Raw genomic sequence first — 16,197 nt, 5'->3', positions numbered from 1 at the left:
GGATGAATACTTCTGGTGGGAGTTTTTTTTTTTAAAGTTAATGGCAGGTGTTGGATTCACAGCCCTGTTTACCACAATATTGGTTTAGGCTGGATAGCTGCAGTGGCAAGCTTCCCCAGGACATTGTGATATCATGCCACTACCTTCCTCAAACGGACTTCACTTTAGGAGCAAGAGGATAGTTTGCAGTGCCTTTGTACATTTGATCCTTAGTCTCTCTGCTGAGACTCCCAATTGTCATGACAATTTTAAGATGTGCATAACTGTCCACTAGGACTTAGATCAGCAACTGTTTTCATATATGATGCTGATCAACCATTAGAAAGAAATATGTTTTGGTACCTATAGCTTTAGATTGCATTTCAATACATGACTGAGAAGTGAAAGATGCCATATCCCATTACCAATCTTCTGAATCATCTATTTCCTGCTTGATTAAATGAGTCTTATTCTAGCCATTGATAGTAGCTGTCCAGGTTTCAAAAAATCCTATGGTACTTGTAACAGAGGGCACCTGGCCCTCCTGGCTCCTGCCTCTGCTAGATTCAGATAAACTCACTCAGAGACCCTTGGGTTCTGAAACCACTGGTGCTTTTATTTACAAGTTTGTGTTCCCACCACCTTCTCACCATACAGCGTACACAGCTCTGGGTTCCTTGTGTCTGAACCCAGGAGGGAAGGGCTTTTTCCCTGCCGGCTCTCCCTCACTCTTCCCTCCCATCACCCTCACTTTCTCTCTTCTTATATAGCCCTGGGCTATTTGGGCTGGCAGCTGGCTCTCATTCCCCAATTAGGGCCATGTTCTTTCCAGCCAGCTCTGCTTTATTTACTTAAATGGGGCTGGCATGGCAGGGTGATGATCTTGCAGTCTTCTTGCTCAGCATCCTGTCATAGTATTTTTCAAAAAAGAGTATGGGAATGACACTTAAATGGTGCTAAACATTCTCTTCTCCAACAACACTGATTATGTAAGCATTGTGTAAAAAAATATATTGATTCATTCTTTTTGTGTGATGACGTAACAGTGGATCTGTTTGCCCACAGAGTCATTGTACTAGCCATACTTGTATCAGATAAAGGAATGTCAGAAAGCATCCAACTGTCAGAGGTGGCGCAATGAGCCCAACCTATATTCTTTTTTGTTTTTCCTTTTGCTACAAGTGAACACAAAGTTAAACAAAATTACCTGGAGGACTTACAATCTGAAGGTCCTATTTTGGTTCTAAGTACTCAGAGCCTCATTAGGAAGGGGGAGTGGGTTTCAGCAGGGATAGTAGAAGGCATTATGGTTGGCGTAATTAGGGAAAATACAGAGTACCCAGGAAAACATTAGTAGTAGCACTATTAATAACAAAGTTTTAAATTGCACTTTAGGCTATGATTGTCAAAGTGCATAGGGACATTGAGTGCCTTTGAAAATTCCACTCTTTATTATCTCTAAAATATATTTTAAATGGCACCACCCTTTCTCCAACAAAGAGGGTTTTAACTCTCATCCAGAATTAGATCAATACCTTTGAAAGGTCATTCAAAAAGATCTTACCCTGTGTGTATCATTCTGCTTCTGCACCGTGGGAAGATCCCCACCAATAGGGGCTTGCTGCTTTAACTCAACATCCTTCAGCTGCAGCCATGCCAGGAGTTCCTGAAGAGAGAGGTGTAGACGCTTCCACTGGTCAGAACTGGCTTCTAAATGGGATCTGCAAGGCATATATTATTGCATCAGCTGTAGGGAAAATAATTGTTTTATTTACAATGACAATAATAGAAAAAGTCACTCTCCAGGGTAAGATTAGATGTCATTGGTTAAGGTCATGACACAGCCTGCACTCACTCTTGAAGGTTCTTGGCAGTGGTTATTAATTTAGTGATCATTAAAATTAGGGATAAAGGGACTATTCCATTGCCCACTTAGATGGGTTTTGAATTTAGCTACATCAGCAGTGGCTTGAGTGAAGTACCTCAGTCCTGAACTGAAACACATCTGCTATTCCAATCCTGTTTTTTTCTTGAACAGAGTGTGACAGCGGTTTTTGCTAAATATGCTCAAGCAACTCATCCTTCACTTGAGACCTCAAACCAGAGATTGAACTTTCATCTCCAGAGAATGACTTGCCTATTCTCTGGAGATGAGGGGGAGGGATAGCTCAGGGGTTTGAGCATTGGCCTACTAAACCCAGGGTTGTGAGCTCAATCCCTGAGGGGGCCATTAAGGGAACTGGGGTAAAAATCTGGGGATTGGTCCTGCTTGGAGCAGGGGGTTGGACTAGATGACCTCCTGAGGTCCCTTCCAACCCTAATAGTCTATGATTCCACTGTGGCAGCTAGTCCACTACACAATAGACTCATGCAGTTACTCCTCCTCAAGTTAACAGAACTGATGCCAAGCTCTCACAAACATTATAGGGTAAACCTTGAATTTCATAGATTATTTTATAAAAAGACAAATCAATGATTTATGCTACAGAACGTTTGCTCCATTTGAAGGTAGGATGTGAGAGAAATAAAATACATCACTGGAGAAAAGAAAAGAGAAAGCGTAACCCTGGTTAAATCAGCATCATAAGAAGCACCTCTCTATTGCTTACTCATTATCAGTACCTGGTGTAATATGCCAAACCTAATGTTGAGCCTAATAATATCAAGTAATTACTTACTATAAACAGATCTACTGTAGGAATGAGACTATGACTAGACAATCTCTTTATTGATTAATTTATTGTTTACACTGCATTTATTTGTATTGCATAATACTTTTTTCCCCTCTTACACTTCGGAATGCACATAAAGCCATTACCAATGTTGCCATTGCATCGTTTTTGGCAGGAAGAACTCCCTAACGAGTTTTCACTGCTTTTAATAGTTTATTGCATTAGTTCATATCCGAACAATATAATACAACAGCTAAGGCATGAAAATGTTGAATCTAAATCCCGCCCCCCAAAAAATGTATATTAGCTTTGAAATTTAAGCCTCTATTTAACCTCCAACTTTGCTTATCCAGGAACCTTCTATGTCCCATTTTCTGATCTCACTCAATATTTGTATTGTCTGGTAATTAATAATCTGCTACTATACACTGCAAGGTACGGGGCTGTGAGGAAGAGTGCCACACATGGATTTGCTGTGGTTTTCAGGATCTCCTTATTTGGATTTGATAAGGACTGGTGGATACAGGTGATTTTTAAAAATATGCTCTACTGCACCTATAGTAATTTCTGATCTTGTACACCAGGTCAGCAAAGTGTAGAGTAAAGCGAATAGAGTTGTATAGCCAAGCTTGTAGAGTAACAAGGTCTAGCTGTTTTGACTCATAAACTGGTGCAAGAGATCACAATTCCACCTCACTTTGAAAACTACTGTCATTATGAGGGAGGAGAGCACACAGGAGCATGCAGGCCTCTCCCTGCCCAAGAACACTACATCATCATCTGAGTGATTAGTGTGCTTTCTTGACCCCTCCATGTAGCCTGCCTTCTCTCACTTTCATAGCAAAATATGATTTTCTAAAACAATCAAGATGATGGCCTCCTACATGTTATGGCTTACATTCTAAAAGGTGGTTATGTTGTGGAATAAATACTTCATTCCTCTTTGCCTGGAGTGCTACAGAGTAAAATTTTCAAAATCATCTCGATGACTTAACAGCCTCAATCCGAGTTTCAAAAATATCTCAGTCTCCAAAGTAACTTAGCTGCTTTTGAAGGTTTTACCCACTGTCTTGTTTTGAATTTGTAAAACATGAAGGATAAGTGTCCTTATAACATCAAACTAAGAAAAAAAATCATTAAATGGAAAGAAATCATTCATGGAATTTTTGCCCTGATATTACAATGTAACTCATAATTTTTTCCCAATCCAAGTCCATGAATTGCTGCCTAATGCTCATCTTTTGAGCAAACTGTACATGATTTAAGCTCCATAGTGCAACATCAATCTAATCCATTCTTTTAGTTCTAAAAATTTGATTGCCCCAATTCTATTGGGGATACCAAGTTAACCAACCCATGCAGTGATGGTGGTTGGTGGGTTTTTTCCCAAAGTAAAAATATATATTTTAAATTCAAATTTAGTACCATGTTCTTTTTAAATAGCTATATATACACTATTTAAATATACATATACATATTTAAATATCTAACAAAGGACAAAGCAGATGATCAAAATAAAGTCAATTTTGGCCTGAGGTCATAAAATCAAGGACTTAAAGTCAGGTGAAAAGTACCTTGGGAAAACTTGCTGATTTAGGCAGACTTGATCAGGAGTGTGTAACAGTGAAAAAGTACATAATAATGGAAACCAAACTCTGCCTCTCCTTAATATCCCTTGAAATTGTTCCTTCTACCACATATTTTCTTTAAACAAAATGTAATGTGTTCAGAAACTCAGACTGGAATAGGCTGATGCTGGCTCAGTAACCACGGTTTCCTCCTCCTGTTTTCATAAAGTTAAATAAAAATAATAATCACTTTTTAGTGTCTATTTATAGTGTAAATAAAAGACAGCAACAGACGGGCTGGGTTAACACCTGCAATACACTGCAGGGCAAACTTTTGTTACAAAACCTGTCTATAGTATATACTGTCAATCATGGGGAATAGTAGCAAATCGTATGATGCAAAGAAATATCTCTAGGGATTAGACTGAGTACCAAACTAATTTCAATTCATTAGTCAGTCATATCTGAACTCAGTGGTTTAAAAGCTAAAGCATTAGCTCTTTTACCTTACATGTTTTGGCTATTCCGTATCCTTCATTATGACCAACTGCTGGAGAGAGTAAGCCCATTACCTTACATCTTTAATTTAAGAGTATAAAGCAACTGTGATAAACTAGGGTTACTATTTTTGACTTGATTAATCACATCAATAATTGAACGGCAGTAGCTGGGATGTAGAAAATCTCATCTATTGAATTGCCTGTGTTTGGCCAACATGCGTTTTTTCTTTGCTCAAACCTCTTTTTATATCAGCAAGTTTATTGGTAAAAAGGCATCTGAAGAAAAAGAACTCAAAATAATGCTTTGAATGGTTACATCCCTTTTCTTTTGCTCATCAGAAAAAAGAAAATCTCTCTTCTTTTCTTTACTTCAACTACCAATATCTTTTCAGTCTCAAATCTTTCATTTATTTTTAATGACTGATGTTATGAAGATGGCTTTTGTCATTACACACACTGACCTTCCTCAGGGCTTGAGTTTCAAAAGCTAATATTTCATACATTACTTTGAAAATGCTTCTGCCTTTTGATGCCCTCTGAACTACCACCATCATACAACAAATGAACGAATGAAAGAGTGACTGAAAGTGAGTGCATTGGAGCCAGGTTCTCTACTGTAAAAAAACATATTTATAAAGAGAAGCTTCCTGGACACTTTCTCCAGAAAAGAAATCCTAAACCCTTAAAGGTTTGCATCTCCATTAGATCTTTTGTAACATCACCCTTTATTGTATGCTTCCTGGCAAGAAGAAGTTTCTTTTTCTCATGAAACCCAGAGACGGCTTTTACCCTTGGATTTTAAGTTTCAACTTTGCCCCCTCTTTGTCTAACAGAAGAAGCCTAAAATAACATATGCTCTCATCTGTAAAATTATTCTTAGTTTTGCACTGGAAAGAAGAGCCTCACAAATGCACTGCATAATAATTATTATTTTGTTTAATAACTTCTCTTTTATGTCACATTGACAAGCCATACCCAGCTCTGTGAAAAGCCTGCATTTAGAGTTACTATTTAAGCACACTACTCTCTTTTTCTAGAACACAACTGTGATTATAAAACCTCATCATGTTCCTCAGATCCTAATCCTCCACAATCATTTCTGTACCAAGTAAATTAATCATTCTTAGAAAGTAATTCAACATTCAAAATATCATGAATCACATAAAAAATGAATGAAATAGCACCATCAGAAACAAATTATGCCCTTGTATTGAGAGAGGGGTAACCTTTCTGTCTCTCAGATTAATTGAAGGCACTTTCTTGTGTTTGGTTCCTACCTAATTTTTAGAGATTTTTTCCTAAGCTCACTCCATCTGAAGTTCATGTTATCTAGGCGTCTCTGCAACAATGCTGCATCGTCAGAGCCTTCCAAGGATCTCAGGATTTTCTGTCCATTTTCATCCAGGTTATGGAAGATGTCAGTATGAGCTTCAATCTCTGTCTGGAGGTCCTACAGGGGTAATACAGAAGAACACATGTATTTCTTATAAAATTATGAAGGCTAATTAGACTGATGGACCATAATGGCTATCACTTCCCAAAGAAGGGTAAAACATATCATAAGTAATACAGATTGTGATTGCTCCCCTGAATGGTAACTTTATATCTGGTAATATGCTATACACCCATTTCATCTTAGCAGGAAGAAAGCATGCATTAAACAATGAGGTTTTCCATACAAAACTCTAGGCTTTGACAGGGGACAAACAAACAAGGCTGATGTATATAAATGTGTCAAGAGGAAAAAACCCTCAGGATCACAGCTGGATCTGACCTTTACACGGTACGTCTTCCTGTGTAACATTTTCAACTTGAATCGGGGACTGCAACACTGGTCCTGCTGCATGGCAATCCCAAGAAAACTAAGCTACTGCAATAGCAGAGCTTTAAAATACCAAGTTCATGTACATTCTGTTAACAGAATGCATTTCAGAGTGCAGACTTCAACAGTCAATAGTAATAAACAGGAACTTTGTACTATATCAAAACATTGGTCGGGGCCATGGCTGTAGGAGGGACTGAGAACAGCAAGGACCCAGAATATGCGAGTGGAAGTTCATGTTGAACAGCCAGCTTTTCTTATCACTTCGTAATTGCTGGCCAGCTACATTTCACATTCATTTCCCTCCCTCGTTTTTAGCAGGGCAGCTTCTGCCAAAATAACATTCTTTAGAGAGCTGCCTGGTACTAACATTCCTATCTGCCTACACACTGAATGGACTCTTTGTATATTATCTGCCTCACTCTCAGAGATTTGTATGCTTCAGATCCACAAGGTTACAGATTCATTTAGGAGCAGTGGCCATATCAAACTCTTTAACTTGAAAAAATATCTACAAATATACAATTGCTTTCAAAGTAAGGGAAAAGATGGGTGAGCTGGCCTAGCAAGTAATGCTCTGCATTGTCATGAGGGACACTTGGGTACGTAGGTTAGTTTTCTAGCTGTTGTCTCTCAATTCCTGGAAGGGAAGTGTTGTGGAGGCAGTGTGGAAGGAGAAGTGATCTGTGGTGTTTAGCTGTGTGGCCAAGGAGTAATTAATTATCGCAGACGGGTTCCAACAGGAATTATGTCCAATCTTCCTCAACACAAAGGATGAAATCAAAGCAGGGAAATATGGACTTGAATAGAAAATGGAACAGTTTCTAATTGAGCTGGCTGTATTCTATGTAAATAGTTCAGGGCATGCACACTAGCTGTGCTGAAGCATGCTAAGAAAACGTGCAAGGTTTGCCCAATGGCAACACTGGCACTGTTCTAAACTGCTTCATTTGTAATACCTGAGGGGTACCTATCTGCTGTTCCTTGCATAGGTACTACAGGCAGTGTACGATGGGAGATTTAAAAAAAAGGCCACAGGCACATCATGAGACAATAGTGGAAAAACATATTTAACTGTTTCAGTTAATCTGTGTCCACACTGGCATTAGAATGATTCTTGGCAAAACAATTCAGATTATACTGGTGCTACTCCTGTTGGAAACAAGTATAATTCAAACAGTACTTAGATTGCTTGTAAAATGTTTGGGACTTTTTTTTGTGTGCACAAGCGGTATGTTAAGAGCATGCTTGGGGGAATGTGGTTTTTAGCACAGTAAATTTCTCTAATGTTAACAAGGCCATAGAGACCGCAACATTCAGCCTCCAACAGAAACACAAAAAGCCCCTTCGGAGAAAACAAAATAAGGGAAGAATTAAGCATTACTGAATTGGAAGTCAGTAAGTATTATTTATGTGTGTTAGGTGATTTGTGGTGAGTATTTACATATATATCTCCCTGCCTGAAAGAGCTTACAATCCAATTTCATAGAGTACAAGACCAGAAGGGACCACTGTGATCATCTAATTTGACATTTTACACTACACAGGTCACAGCACTTTTGAATTAATTCCAGTCTGAACTACAGCATATCTTTTAGAAAAACATCCAATCTTGATTTAAAGATTTCCTTTGAGGGAGACTCCACCACAACCCTTGGTAAATTGCTTTAATGATTAATTATCTTCATTGTTAAAAACTTGCTCCTTATTTCTATCTGAATTTATCTAGCATCAAATTCCACTGGATCCTGTTATACCATAGTGTGCTAGATTGAAGTCCTCTACGATATAAGTTCAGTTCCTCATGTAAACAAATACATACTGTGATCAACTCATCCCTTAACCTTTTAGATGCAATACAGCCAACGAGAGGAGGATAAAACAGGAGGTAAGAATGTGTGATGTTTCTAGAACTAGAGGTTATAATTCATTATGGCTGTGCAGAACAGAGATGATGAGGGACAAAGAAAAAAGAAAACAATAAAAATAAATTTGCCTCCGTTTGATTGATGTGTCTTCCATCTTTCCCCTCTGACAGCCTTCCCATCCCAAGAGAAGCAGATTACATGAGAGGAAAGAACTCAATTCTTATATTTATCTTTTGAAATGGGAAAATATATCTTATCCTTCAACAAGGAGAGTGAAAGATCAATACAAGCAAAAATCTGTTCCTTGAGAAGAATACAAGGGAAGGATCCATTTCGCTTTGGAAACTACTCAGATACTTAGAAAATTACACTGGTGTGTCACATTATATCTAGACACATTGACGTCATACTGGGAGCATACAGTATTTGTAGCATTTTGGGTTTTTCTAATATATTGAAGTGCACAAAGTAAGTACAGTGGATCAAATTCAGCCCTGCTGTAACTCCACTAAAGTAACTTGAGTTACAATGGGAAATAATTTTACTCAGTTCACTGTACTTTTTTAAAAAAAGAACAGGAGTACTTGTGGCACCTTAGAGAATAACAAATTTATTTGAGCTCAAATAAATTTGTTATTCTCTAAGATATCACAAGTACTCCTGTTTTTTTGCTGATACAGACTAACACGGCTGCTACTCTGAAGCCTGTATTTTTTAAATTGTCTGAGGAATACATCTCCTTTAAAAAGAGGCGCACAGTAGACAAAAAGTACATTAAGTACAGTAATGCAATGAGTATTGATTGTTAACAACAGGTTGTATTACTTTACAGAACAAAGTGTGAGTTTGTCTTGTCACACCCAACATAGGACCCAATTCTGAACTCCCTACTTGGGGAAAAACTGCCACTGAAGTCAATGACAGTTTTGCCTGTGTAAGGACTACATGATTCAGCCCACCTTTATGAAAATGTCCTAAAGAATTTAATAGATAACTAAAACTTGACTGAATGTAACGTTTTAGTATTCTATAGATTTGTAAGAGAATATATTTCTGTTACAGAATGATTAAAAGTCTGAAGCAAGGCTTTCATTTTCAATTTAATTCTATAGGATCTATGAATAATTTCTACAGAACACTATTAAATTTAGATAGATGGTATTATCCATCTTAAATTATATAGAATCTTTTCATCAAGGATAAAATGACTAGCTTAAATTCCATCTTCTTTTCTGATGATATATGCTAAAATTCTGTTAAAACTCATAGACTTTAAGCTCAGAAGGGATCATCATGATCACATAGTCTCATCTCATGCACATTGTAGGCCACAGAACCTCACCCACCCAATCCTGTAATAGACCCCCTAGCCTCTGGCTGAGTTACTGAAGTCCTCAAATCATGATTTTAGGACTTCAAAATTACAAGGAATCCACCATTTACACTAGTTTAAGCCTGCAAGTGACCCATGCCCCATGCTGCAGAGGAGAGTGAAAAAAACCCAGGGTCTCTGCCAATCTGACCCAGGGAAAAATTCCTTCCCTTCTCCAAATCGACTGAAGTTAAGAACTCAGTAAGAAGTGTTATATCAGACACAGAAGTGAAGGGGACTTGTCTTGAGGAAAGGGATGAATTTTCAGGAGAAGCATGGAAAAGACTGGTTAACATACAGTAACAAGTTTTGTAATGTGTGGTCCCTATATATTCCACTTTGGTGCACAGGAGCTACATGTGCCTGAGACCAGAAGACATTTTGTTAATGGTGTTTGTTGGTCTGTGCCTTTCTCCTTCTTGGTACTCTGAACCCAGGGTATAAGGGGCAGCATGCACTGATTGCCTCTCCAGTTATCTTGTACTCTAGTTATTGTACAAAGTAAGTAACCAGTCCTTCTTCTTCAAGTGATGGTTCCTATGTGTATTCCACTAGAGGTAACTCAGAGGCGGCATTCATTGAGGAGAAGAGTGCAAGAAACTCTGCTGCACCACTGACTGAAGGACTGCTCTGCTACAGGACTGCTCTGCTGAAGGAAGCAGCTGCTGCAGAAACCTGTACCAAGACACAACCCTAATATCCCACAAATGTATGCACAGAGTACCATGTTGCCATTCTACTGCTGCTGGCACTAGGCTCCCTGCTAACCCTCCTCCTGGACCCCATGTCCCCCTTAAGTGCGGGGCCCCCCAAAGCAGTTGCCCCAGTCCGTCCTATGGATGAGATGGCTCTGATTCAATATAAGCCCAAACACTGGTGGAGCCAGGCCCACATTCCTGAATATTGGTGGAGCATGGCCACCACAGGCCCATATAACTCGCAACCTATGCTTGTGGGGCAGGGTTATGAGTCAAATCATACCTAAGCAGGAAGTGCCCATAATCCACTAAGAGAGTCTTCTCTATTAAGTTCAGCAAAGGAGACTAATAGTTTGGGCAATTTCCTGAAGGGTTTCATCCTCTGTAGGTAGAAGGTCAAGGCTTGTTGGATATCCAGAAAGTGGAGCTTCTCTGGTGGCACAAGGCTTCAGGTAGAAGACATGTAAGTGGATGACCTTGTTCAGATTGAGTTCTGAGATTACCTTCAGGTTGAATTTAGGATGTAACCTTCGAGAAATTTTATCCCTATGGAAGACTATATACGGAGCATCGGCCATAAGGACCCCCAAACTCCCAGTCCCTACTTTTCTGGTTGATATGACTGCAACTTCCATAGACAGATGAATGGAAGAATATGAGACCAAAAGTTCAAATGGAGAATTTGTAAATGCAGATAAGACTTGACTGAGGTCTCATATCAGGGTTGGTTTCAGCACTGGAGGAATGGTTCTGACAAGGCCCTTCAAAAAGCAGATAGGTAAAAACTGTATAGTTATCCACCAGGGGGACGAAAGGTGCTAATAGTTGCCAAGTGCACTTGTGAGGAGCTGAGGGACAACCCCAATGTTTTCAGAGAGCGGAGATATAACAGTACAGTTGGTATCTCAGTATGTTCTGGAGGTAACTGGCAATGTTAATACCATTATGACATGCCAAGATAAAATGCAGATCAATGAGTAACTGTGTCACCCATGCCTTCTAATCTGGGGTGCCTTTTACAATGCTTTGCTGCTGTAGCCTCTAGCCTGGACTGCTCACAAACAGCCTTCAGCATGAAAGCCACACCTTGCCTTTTAACTGCCTTGGTTATATAGCAGCGTGATCCCAGTACACTGCCAATTTCAGATCTACCCCCAGACATGTATGCTCTGTGCTGCCCAGCCCTCTCCTGGACAACAGAAGTTTATATAACATCTGTTATTTTTTTAATAGAAATCATATGCAGAGTACTTGCCACCCCAAATGGAGTTTCTCAAACACTTCAATTTGGGCACTCAATTAGGTAAAACAAGTTTATTAACTACAAATAGATAGATTTTAAGTGACTACAAGTACTGAGACATAAAAGTCAGAAATGGTTACAAGACAATAAAGTTAAAACTCCACTGGTGCCTAACTTAACTATATCAGATTCAAGCAAAGTTTCCCATCCTATGCTTTCAGCAGTCTTACTGACCAAAATCACTAGTTCAGGACCCCTTCTCCCAGAATTCAGTGAAGGCTTCCTCTGTTACGTCAGGCACCGAAAATCGCTAGGCAAGCAGAGAAGGAGGGGGAGTCTTGTGGTATTTGCCCCTTCATTTTATAGTTTCAGTCTCCCTTTTGAAAAACATTTCCAGTTGCATACTAGGAGACAAAAGGTCTATATAGAAGGATTTTTCCTGCAGCTTTTTTCTCTCTAGTTTGAACTTCCTTTGTCTCCCCTTCCTGCTTGATGACTCTATTTACTGCTTAAATGTAAATTAAGCAGAGCACACAATCCTTTGATTGAGAAAGACCTGTTTGCCAACCTCAGTTTGGAACACGTGTTAATAATATCACACAGTGGAATCTTATAACTCCACATACAATGTTGTCACATATTTCATCAGGACAAAATTGACCAGCAAATTATCAGTTTTAAAATGATGCCTTACAAGACATACGTTGTACAAAGACTATTACAATAATCTGTAGGGTGTGGACACGTATGGGTACATTTGTCACAACCATATAGTGACTCCCTTCAATTTTGCTGTATAGTATTTCATTGTAGATTCTTTCCTGCTACTGCTAATGATAGAATCTACAGACACTGAGCATTATCTCTGTAAGTTCGTTGTCCATCAAAATACCAACATTATCAGATGAAAGAGGCTGTGTTGGAATGGAGACCTTGCCTCTGTCCCAGGTTAAGACATCTGATAGGAGCTGAATGCAGATGCACAGGCATTTGTTGATGATCTAGAGAATGCTTGTGAACCAGCCACATGGGAGCCATGAAAATCACCATCACTTTGTCTTGATCTTCCTTAGGATTTGTGGTAAGAGAGGGATGGGTAGAAATGTGTACATTAGTGTTTCTGACCATTGGACTAGAAATGAGTCCCCTCCAGAGTTGTGGATTTGAAGCAGTAGACCAGGCATTTCTTGTTCTCCTGAGATCTAAGGAGAACCTATGACAGGACATGCCCCCCCCCACATTGTTGAAAGATGCTCTGTACCACCAAGTCCCATAGTTCCCACTCATGGTCTCTGGAGAAATATCTGCTGAATCTCTCTGCCAAAGTATTCCACACCCCTGCAAGGTGCACTCTCAGAGGGTGACCTAGTGTCAGCTGCACCAATTCCACAAATGTACAGCCTCTATGCATAAAAGGAAGGATAGTGCTCTTTCCTGCTTGTCAATAGAATTACCTGTTATCATGTGGTTCAACATGACTTGAATGTGAAGGTTCCAGATAAATGGCAGGAACCATTTGCAAGCCTCAAGTACTTCATACAGTTCTAATATGTTTGTGTGTAATCTGGTATTATGCAAGGTCCAAGTACCTTATGCTATATGTTCCTTTAGATGGGCTCCCAAACCTATTGGAGAGGTTTCTGTAATCATTATATTTGTGGGTGAGGGTGAGAGGGAATGAACGAAGGAACCCCTATGCACATTATCTCTATGTTTTCCCACCAGGTCAAGACTCGGTGAGGGTGCAAGACCAGACTGTGCTTGCTTGAGGTAGACTGGCTGCATCCATCCATGTAGACACCGAACATGAAGACTTGCAATGGGCATCAGATATGCCCATGAGACCACATGGTCTAGGAGGATGAGACAGGACTTTAGTACTGTCTGGGGACTTACTTGGAACTGAGTGATGAAATTCATCGTAAGTTGGAGCCAATTTGAAAGTAGGTATGCTCTGGCTGGGACTGAATACAGGGTTGCTCCAATCAAATCTGTAGTCTGCATGGGAGCCAAAATAGAGTTTTCTGCGCTCATTTGGAGACCTAATGCTTGTAAGAGTAGGAGCAAAGAGAGAGTTGCAATTGAACTTCTTGATATGACTATCTTCTGAGCATCCAGTTGTCCAGGTAGGGGAACACTGATGAACTGTCAAGACACAGATGCGCTGCCACTACTGATAATACGTTCATGAATACTCTTGGTGCTGTTGAGAGGTCAAAGAGCAGCACTCTGTATTAATAATGGTGTAGGTGGTAAATGGTAAAATGCAGAAACCTCCTATTTGTAGGCAGCATGTGCATGTGGAAATAAGCATCCTTCAGACTGAGAGCTATAAACCAGTCGCCTTGGCCTAGTGAGGGGATTATAGAGGCCAAGGTGGTAACTCTGAACCTCAGGCAGTGGATGAAGACATTCAGCTGTTTGAGATTTAGTATGGGCCTCCAGCCTTTTTTCTTCTTGGGGATGAGGAAATATCTTGAATAAAAACCTTTTCCTCTTGGGCTGGGGTGATACCAGCTCAAAATCTCTCAGTAGGAGCTGGAAGTCTACTTCCTGCCTGAGTATTCTCTCATGAGAGAGGTCCCTTAGGAGGGTCAAGGAAGGGGGTTTGGGAGGAGGGACTGATATGAACTCTATTGTATATCCAATGGTGATTACTTCCAGAACCCATCTGTCTGATGTTATAGGGCACCATGCCAAGGAAAAGTGAGCTATATGACCACCAAGAGGGGTAGATAATTCTGAACCAGGTAGATTTGCTGGGAGGACTGGTTTGTGGCTCTCAGAGGTCCCACCAAGAGAGCTGCTTGGTGGGAGGCTGGGGCTGGGAGGAGAATAAAGGAGGAACTTTCTGTTTTCTGTGCTGTAGTTTCTGACGTTTTCAGGGGAGGGTTATAAGGTCCCTGGTGGTAGAAGATTGATGAGTGGAGCACTGCCAATGGTAAGATTGAGACTTAGGATATTTTCTTCATGGTTCCGCAGTATAAATTCACGGAGAGTGGAGAGTTGCTCTCAAGTCCTTGAGGCTATGTAATGATTTGTCCATTTTCTTGCTGAATAGCTTATTTCCCTCAAAGGACAGATCCTCCATGGTTGATTGGATATACTTGGGAAATCTGGAGGATTGGAGCCACAAAGCCCATTTCATGATTATAGATGTTGCCACTGAGAGGGAGGCTGTATCCGCTGCATCTGTTGAGACTGGAGGGCAGACCTGGGTAGCAATTTACCTTTCTCAATGAATGCTTGGAACTGCAGTTCTTGAGGCAGTTTTTTGACAAATTCAGAGAACTTATTATAATGAATAAAATCACACTTTGCCACTAAAGCCTGTTAGTTTGCTATACTGAACTGTAAAACTAATGGAAGTGAAGTTCTTTCTGCCAAAGAGTTCTAGGAGTTTGGTCTCCTTATCTGCGGATGTAAAACTGGCATGGTTTTGCTTGTTCCTTTCAGTGACAGCCTGCACCAACAAAGAGTTTGGAGTGGAGTGTGAGAATAAGGATTTAGCCCCTGTAGATGGTACAAATATTCCTTTTCCATTATTTTCAGAGTAGGAACACAGGTGGCCAGAGTATGTCAGTCCACCTTGGTTGGTTCTAAGATGGAGTCATTGACTGGCAATGTCGTCTTACTAGGGACGTGTGCTCTGGAGGATGTCTAGTAACTTGTGAGGGGTATCCTGTACATATTCCAGGTGGATCTGGTGCATATCTGTGATTCTCCTTAGGAAGTCTGGAATAGTCTACAGTTGTTCATTGGTGATGGTAAGGGTGGTGTGGCCAACTCATCTGGTGAAGACAATTATAACCCCCCATGGTTTTTGATCTGATTGGTCAGGTTGATCCTCTTCCTCAGAGTATTCCTGGATGGACTGAGGTTCTTCCCTACATGGGGATATCTGCTGAGGCTCCAGTTCTGTTAGCCTGTAATTGAGAAGTTTTATGGAGGGATTCTAGGGAGTCCAAAAGACCAATGAGAGGGATCATAGGAGTAATGGGGTGGTCCCCAGTGAGAAGGGTACCACTAGTCCTGAGCCAGGCAGTCTCTGCTGTGGGTGTGGGAAGGTGCCCATGATCTTAGAGCCTCTACTGCAATGGTTCTCAACCCATTAACTGTTGTGGGTCACATATGCAGCTCTCTGTGTGTTATGTGGACAGCAGCCACACAATATATGTATGGCCCTGAGATATCACATGAGCCACAGTTGTGTGCTGATTAGGTTGTGGGTTGAGAACCACTGCTCTATTGTCTGATCTCTTGATTTGATAAGGCCAGTGAAGCTCTCCCACTACTCTCAGATTCATCAGAGGAGTATGAGGCCTCTGTATCATTGGGCAGAGCTACTGGCAGAAGTGGTCTTACTATGCCTCAGCTGGTAGGCAGTACAGGTGACTGTTGAACAGATGGCACTGGGACTAAATCCAACAGCACGGATGATTTGGTGTCTGCATAGAGAGAAATGTCCTCCAGAA

General features: G+C 40.4%; 1 protein-coding gene across 11 annotated transcripts in view; it reads right to left on the bottom strand.

The window, feature by feature from the left end:
* The window catches only part of DMD (dystrophin), a 2,125,007-nt gene that overhangs the window by 293,862 nt on the left and 1,814,948 nt on the right, over nt 1-16,197 (bottom strand). For all 11 annotated transcript variants that reach the window (XM_050936430.1, XM_050936437.1, XM_050936440.1 and 8 more), the window contains 2 exons: nt 5,997-6,169; nt 1,544-1,700 (listed from right to left, as the gene is read on the bottom strand). In XM_050936430.1, the coding sequence (XP_050792387.1) occupies nt 1,544-1,700; nt 5,997-6,169 (330 nt within the window). The remainder of the gene's footprint in view (nt 1-1,543; nt 1,701-5,996; nt 6,170-16,197) is intronic.

This window comes from Gopherus flavomarginatus, chromosome 1 (assembly GCF_025201925.1).
Source record: "Gopherus flavomarginatus isolate rGopFla2 chromosome 1, rGopFla2.mat.asm, whole genome shotgun sequence".
Taxonomy (NCBI): domain Eukaryota; kingdom Metazoa; phylum Chordata; order Testudines; family Testudinidae; genus Gopherus; species Gopherus flavomarginatus.
Note: the sequence above shows the minus strand (reverse complement) of the source record. Positions and strands in the feature narration are given on the sequence as shown.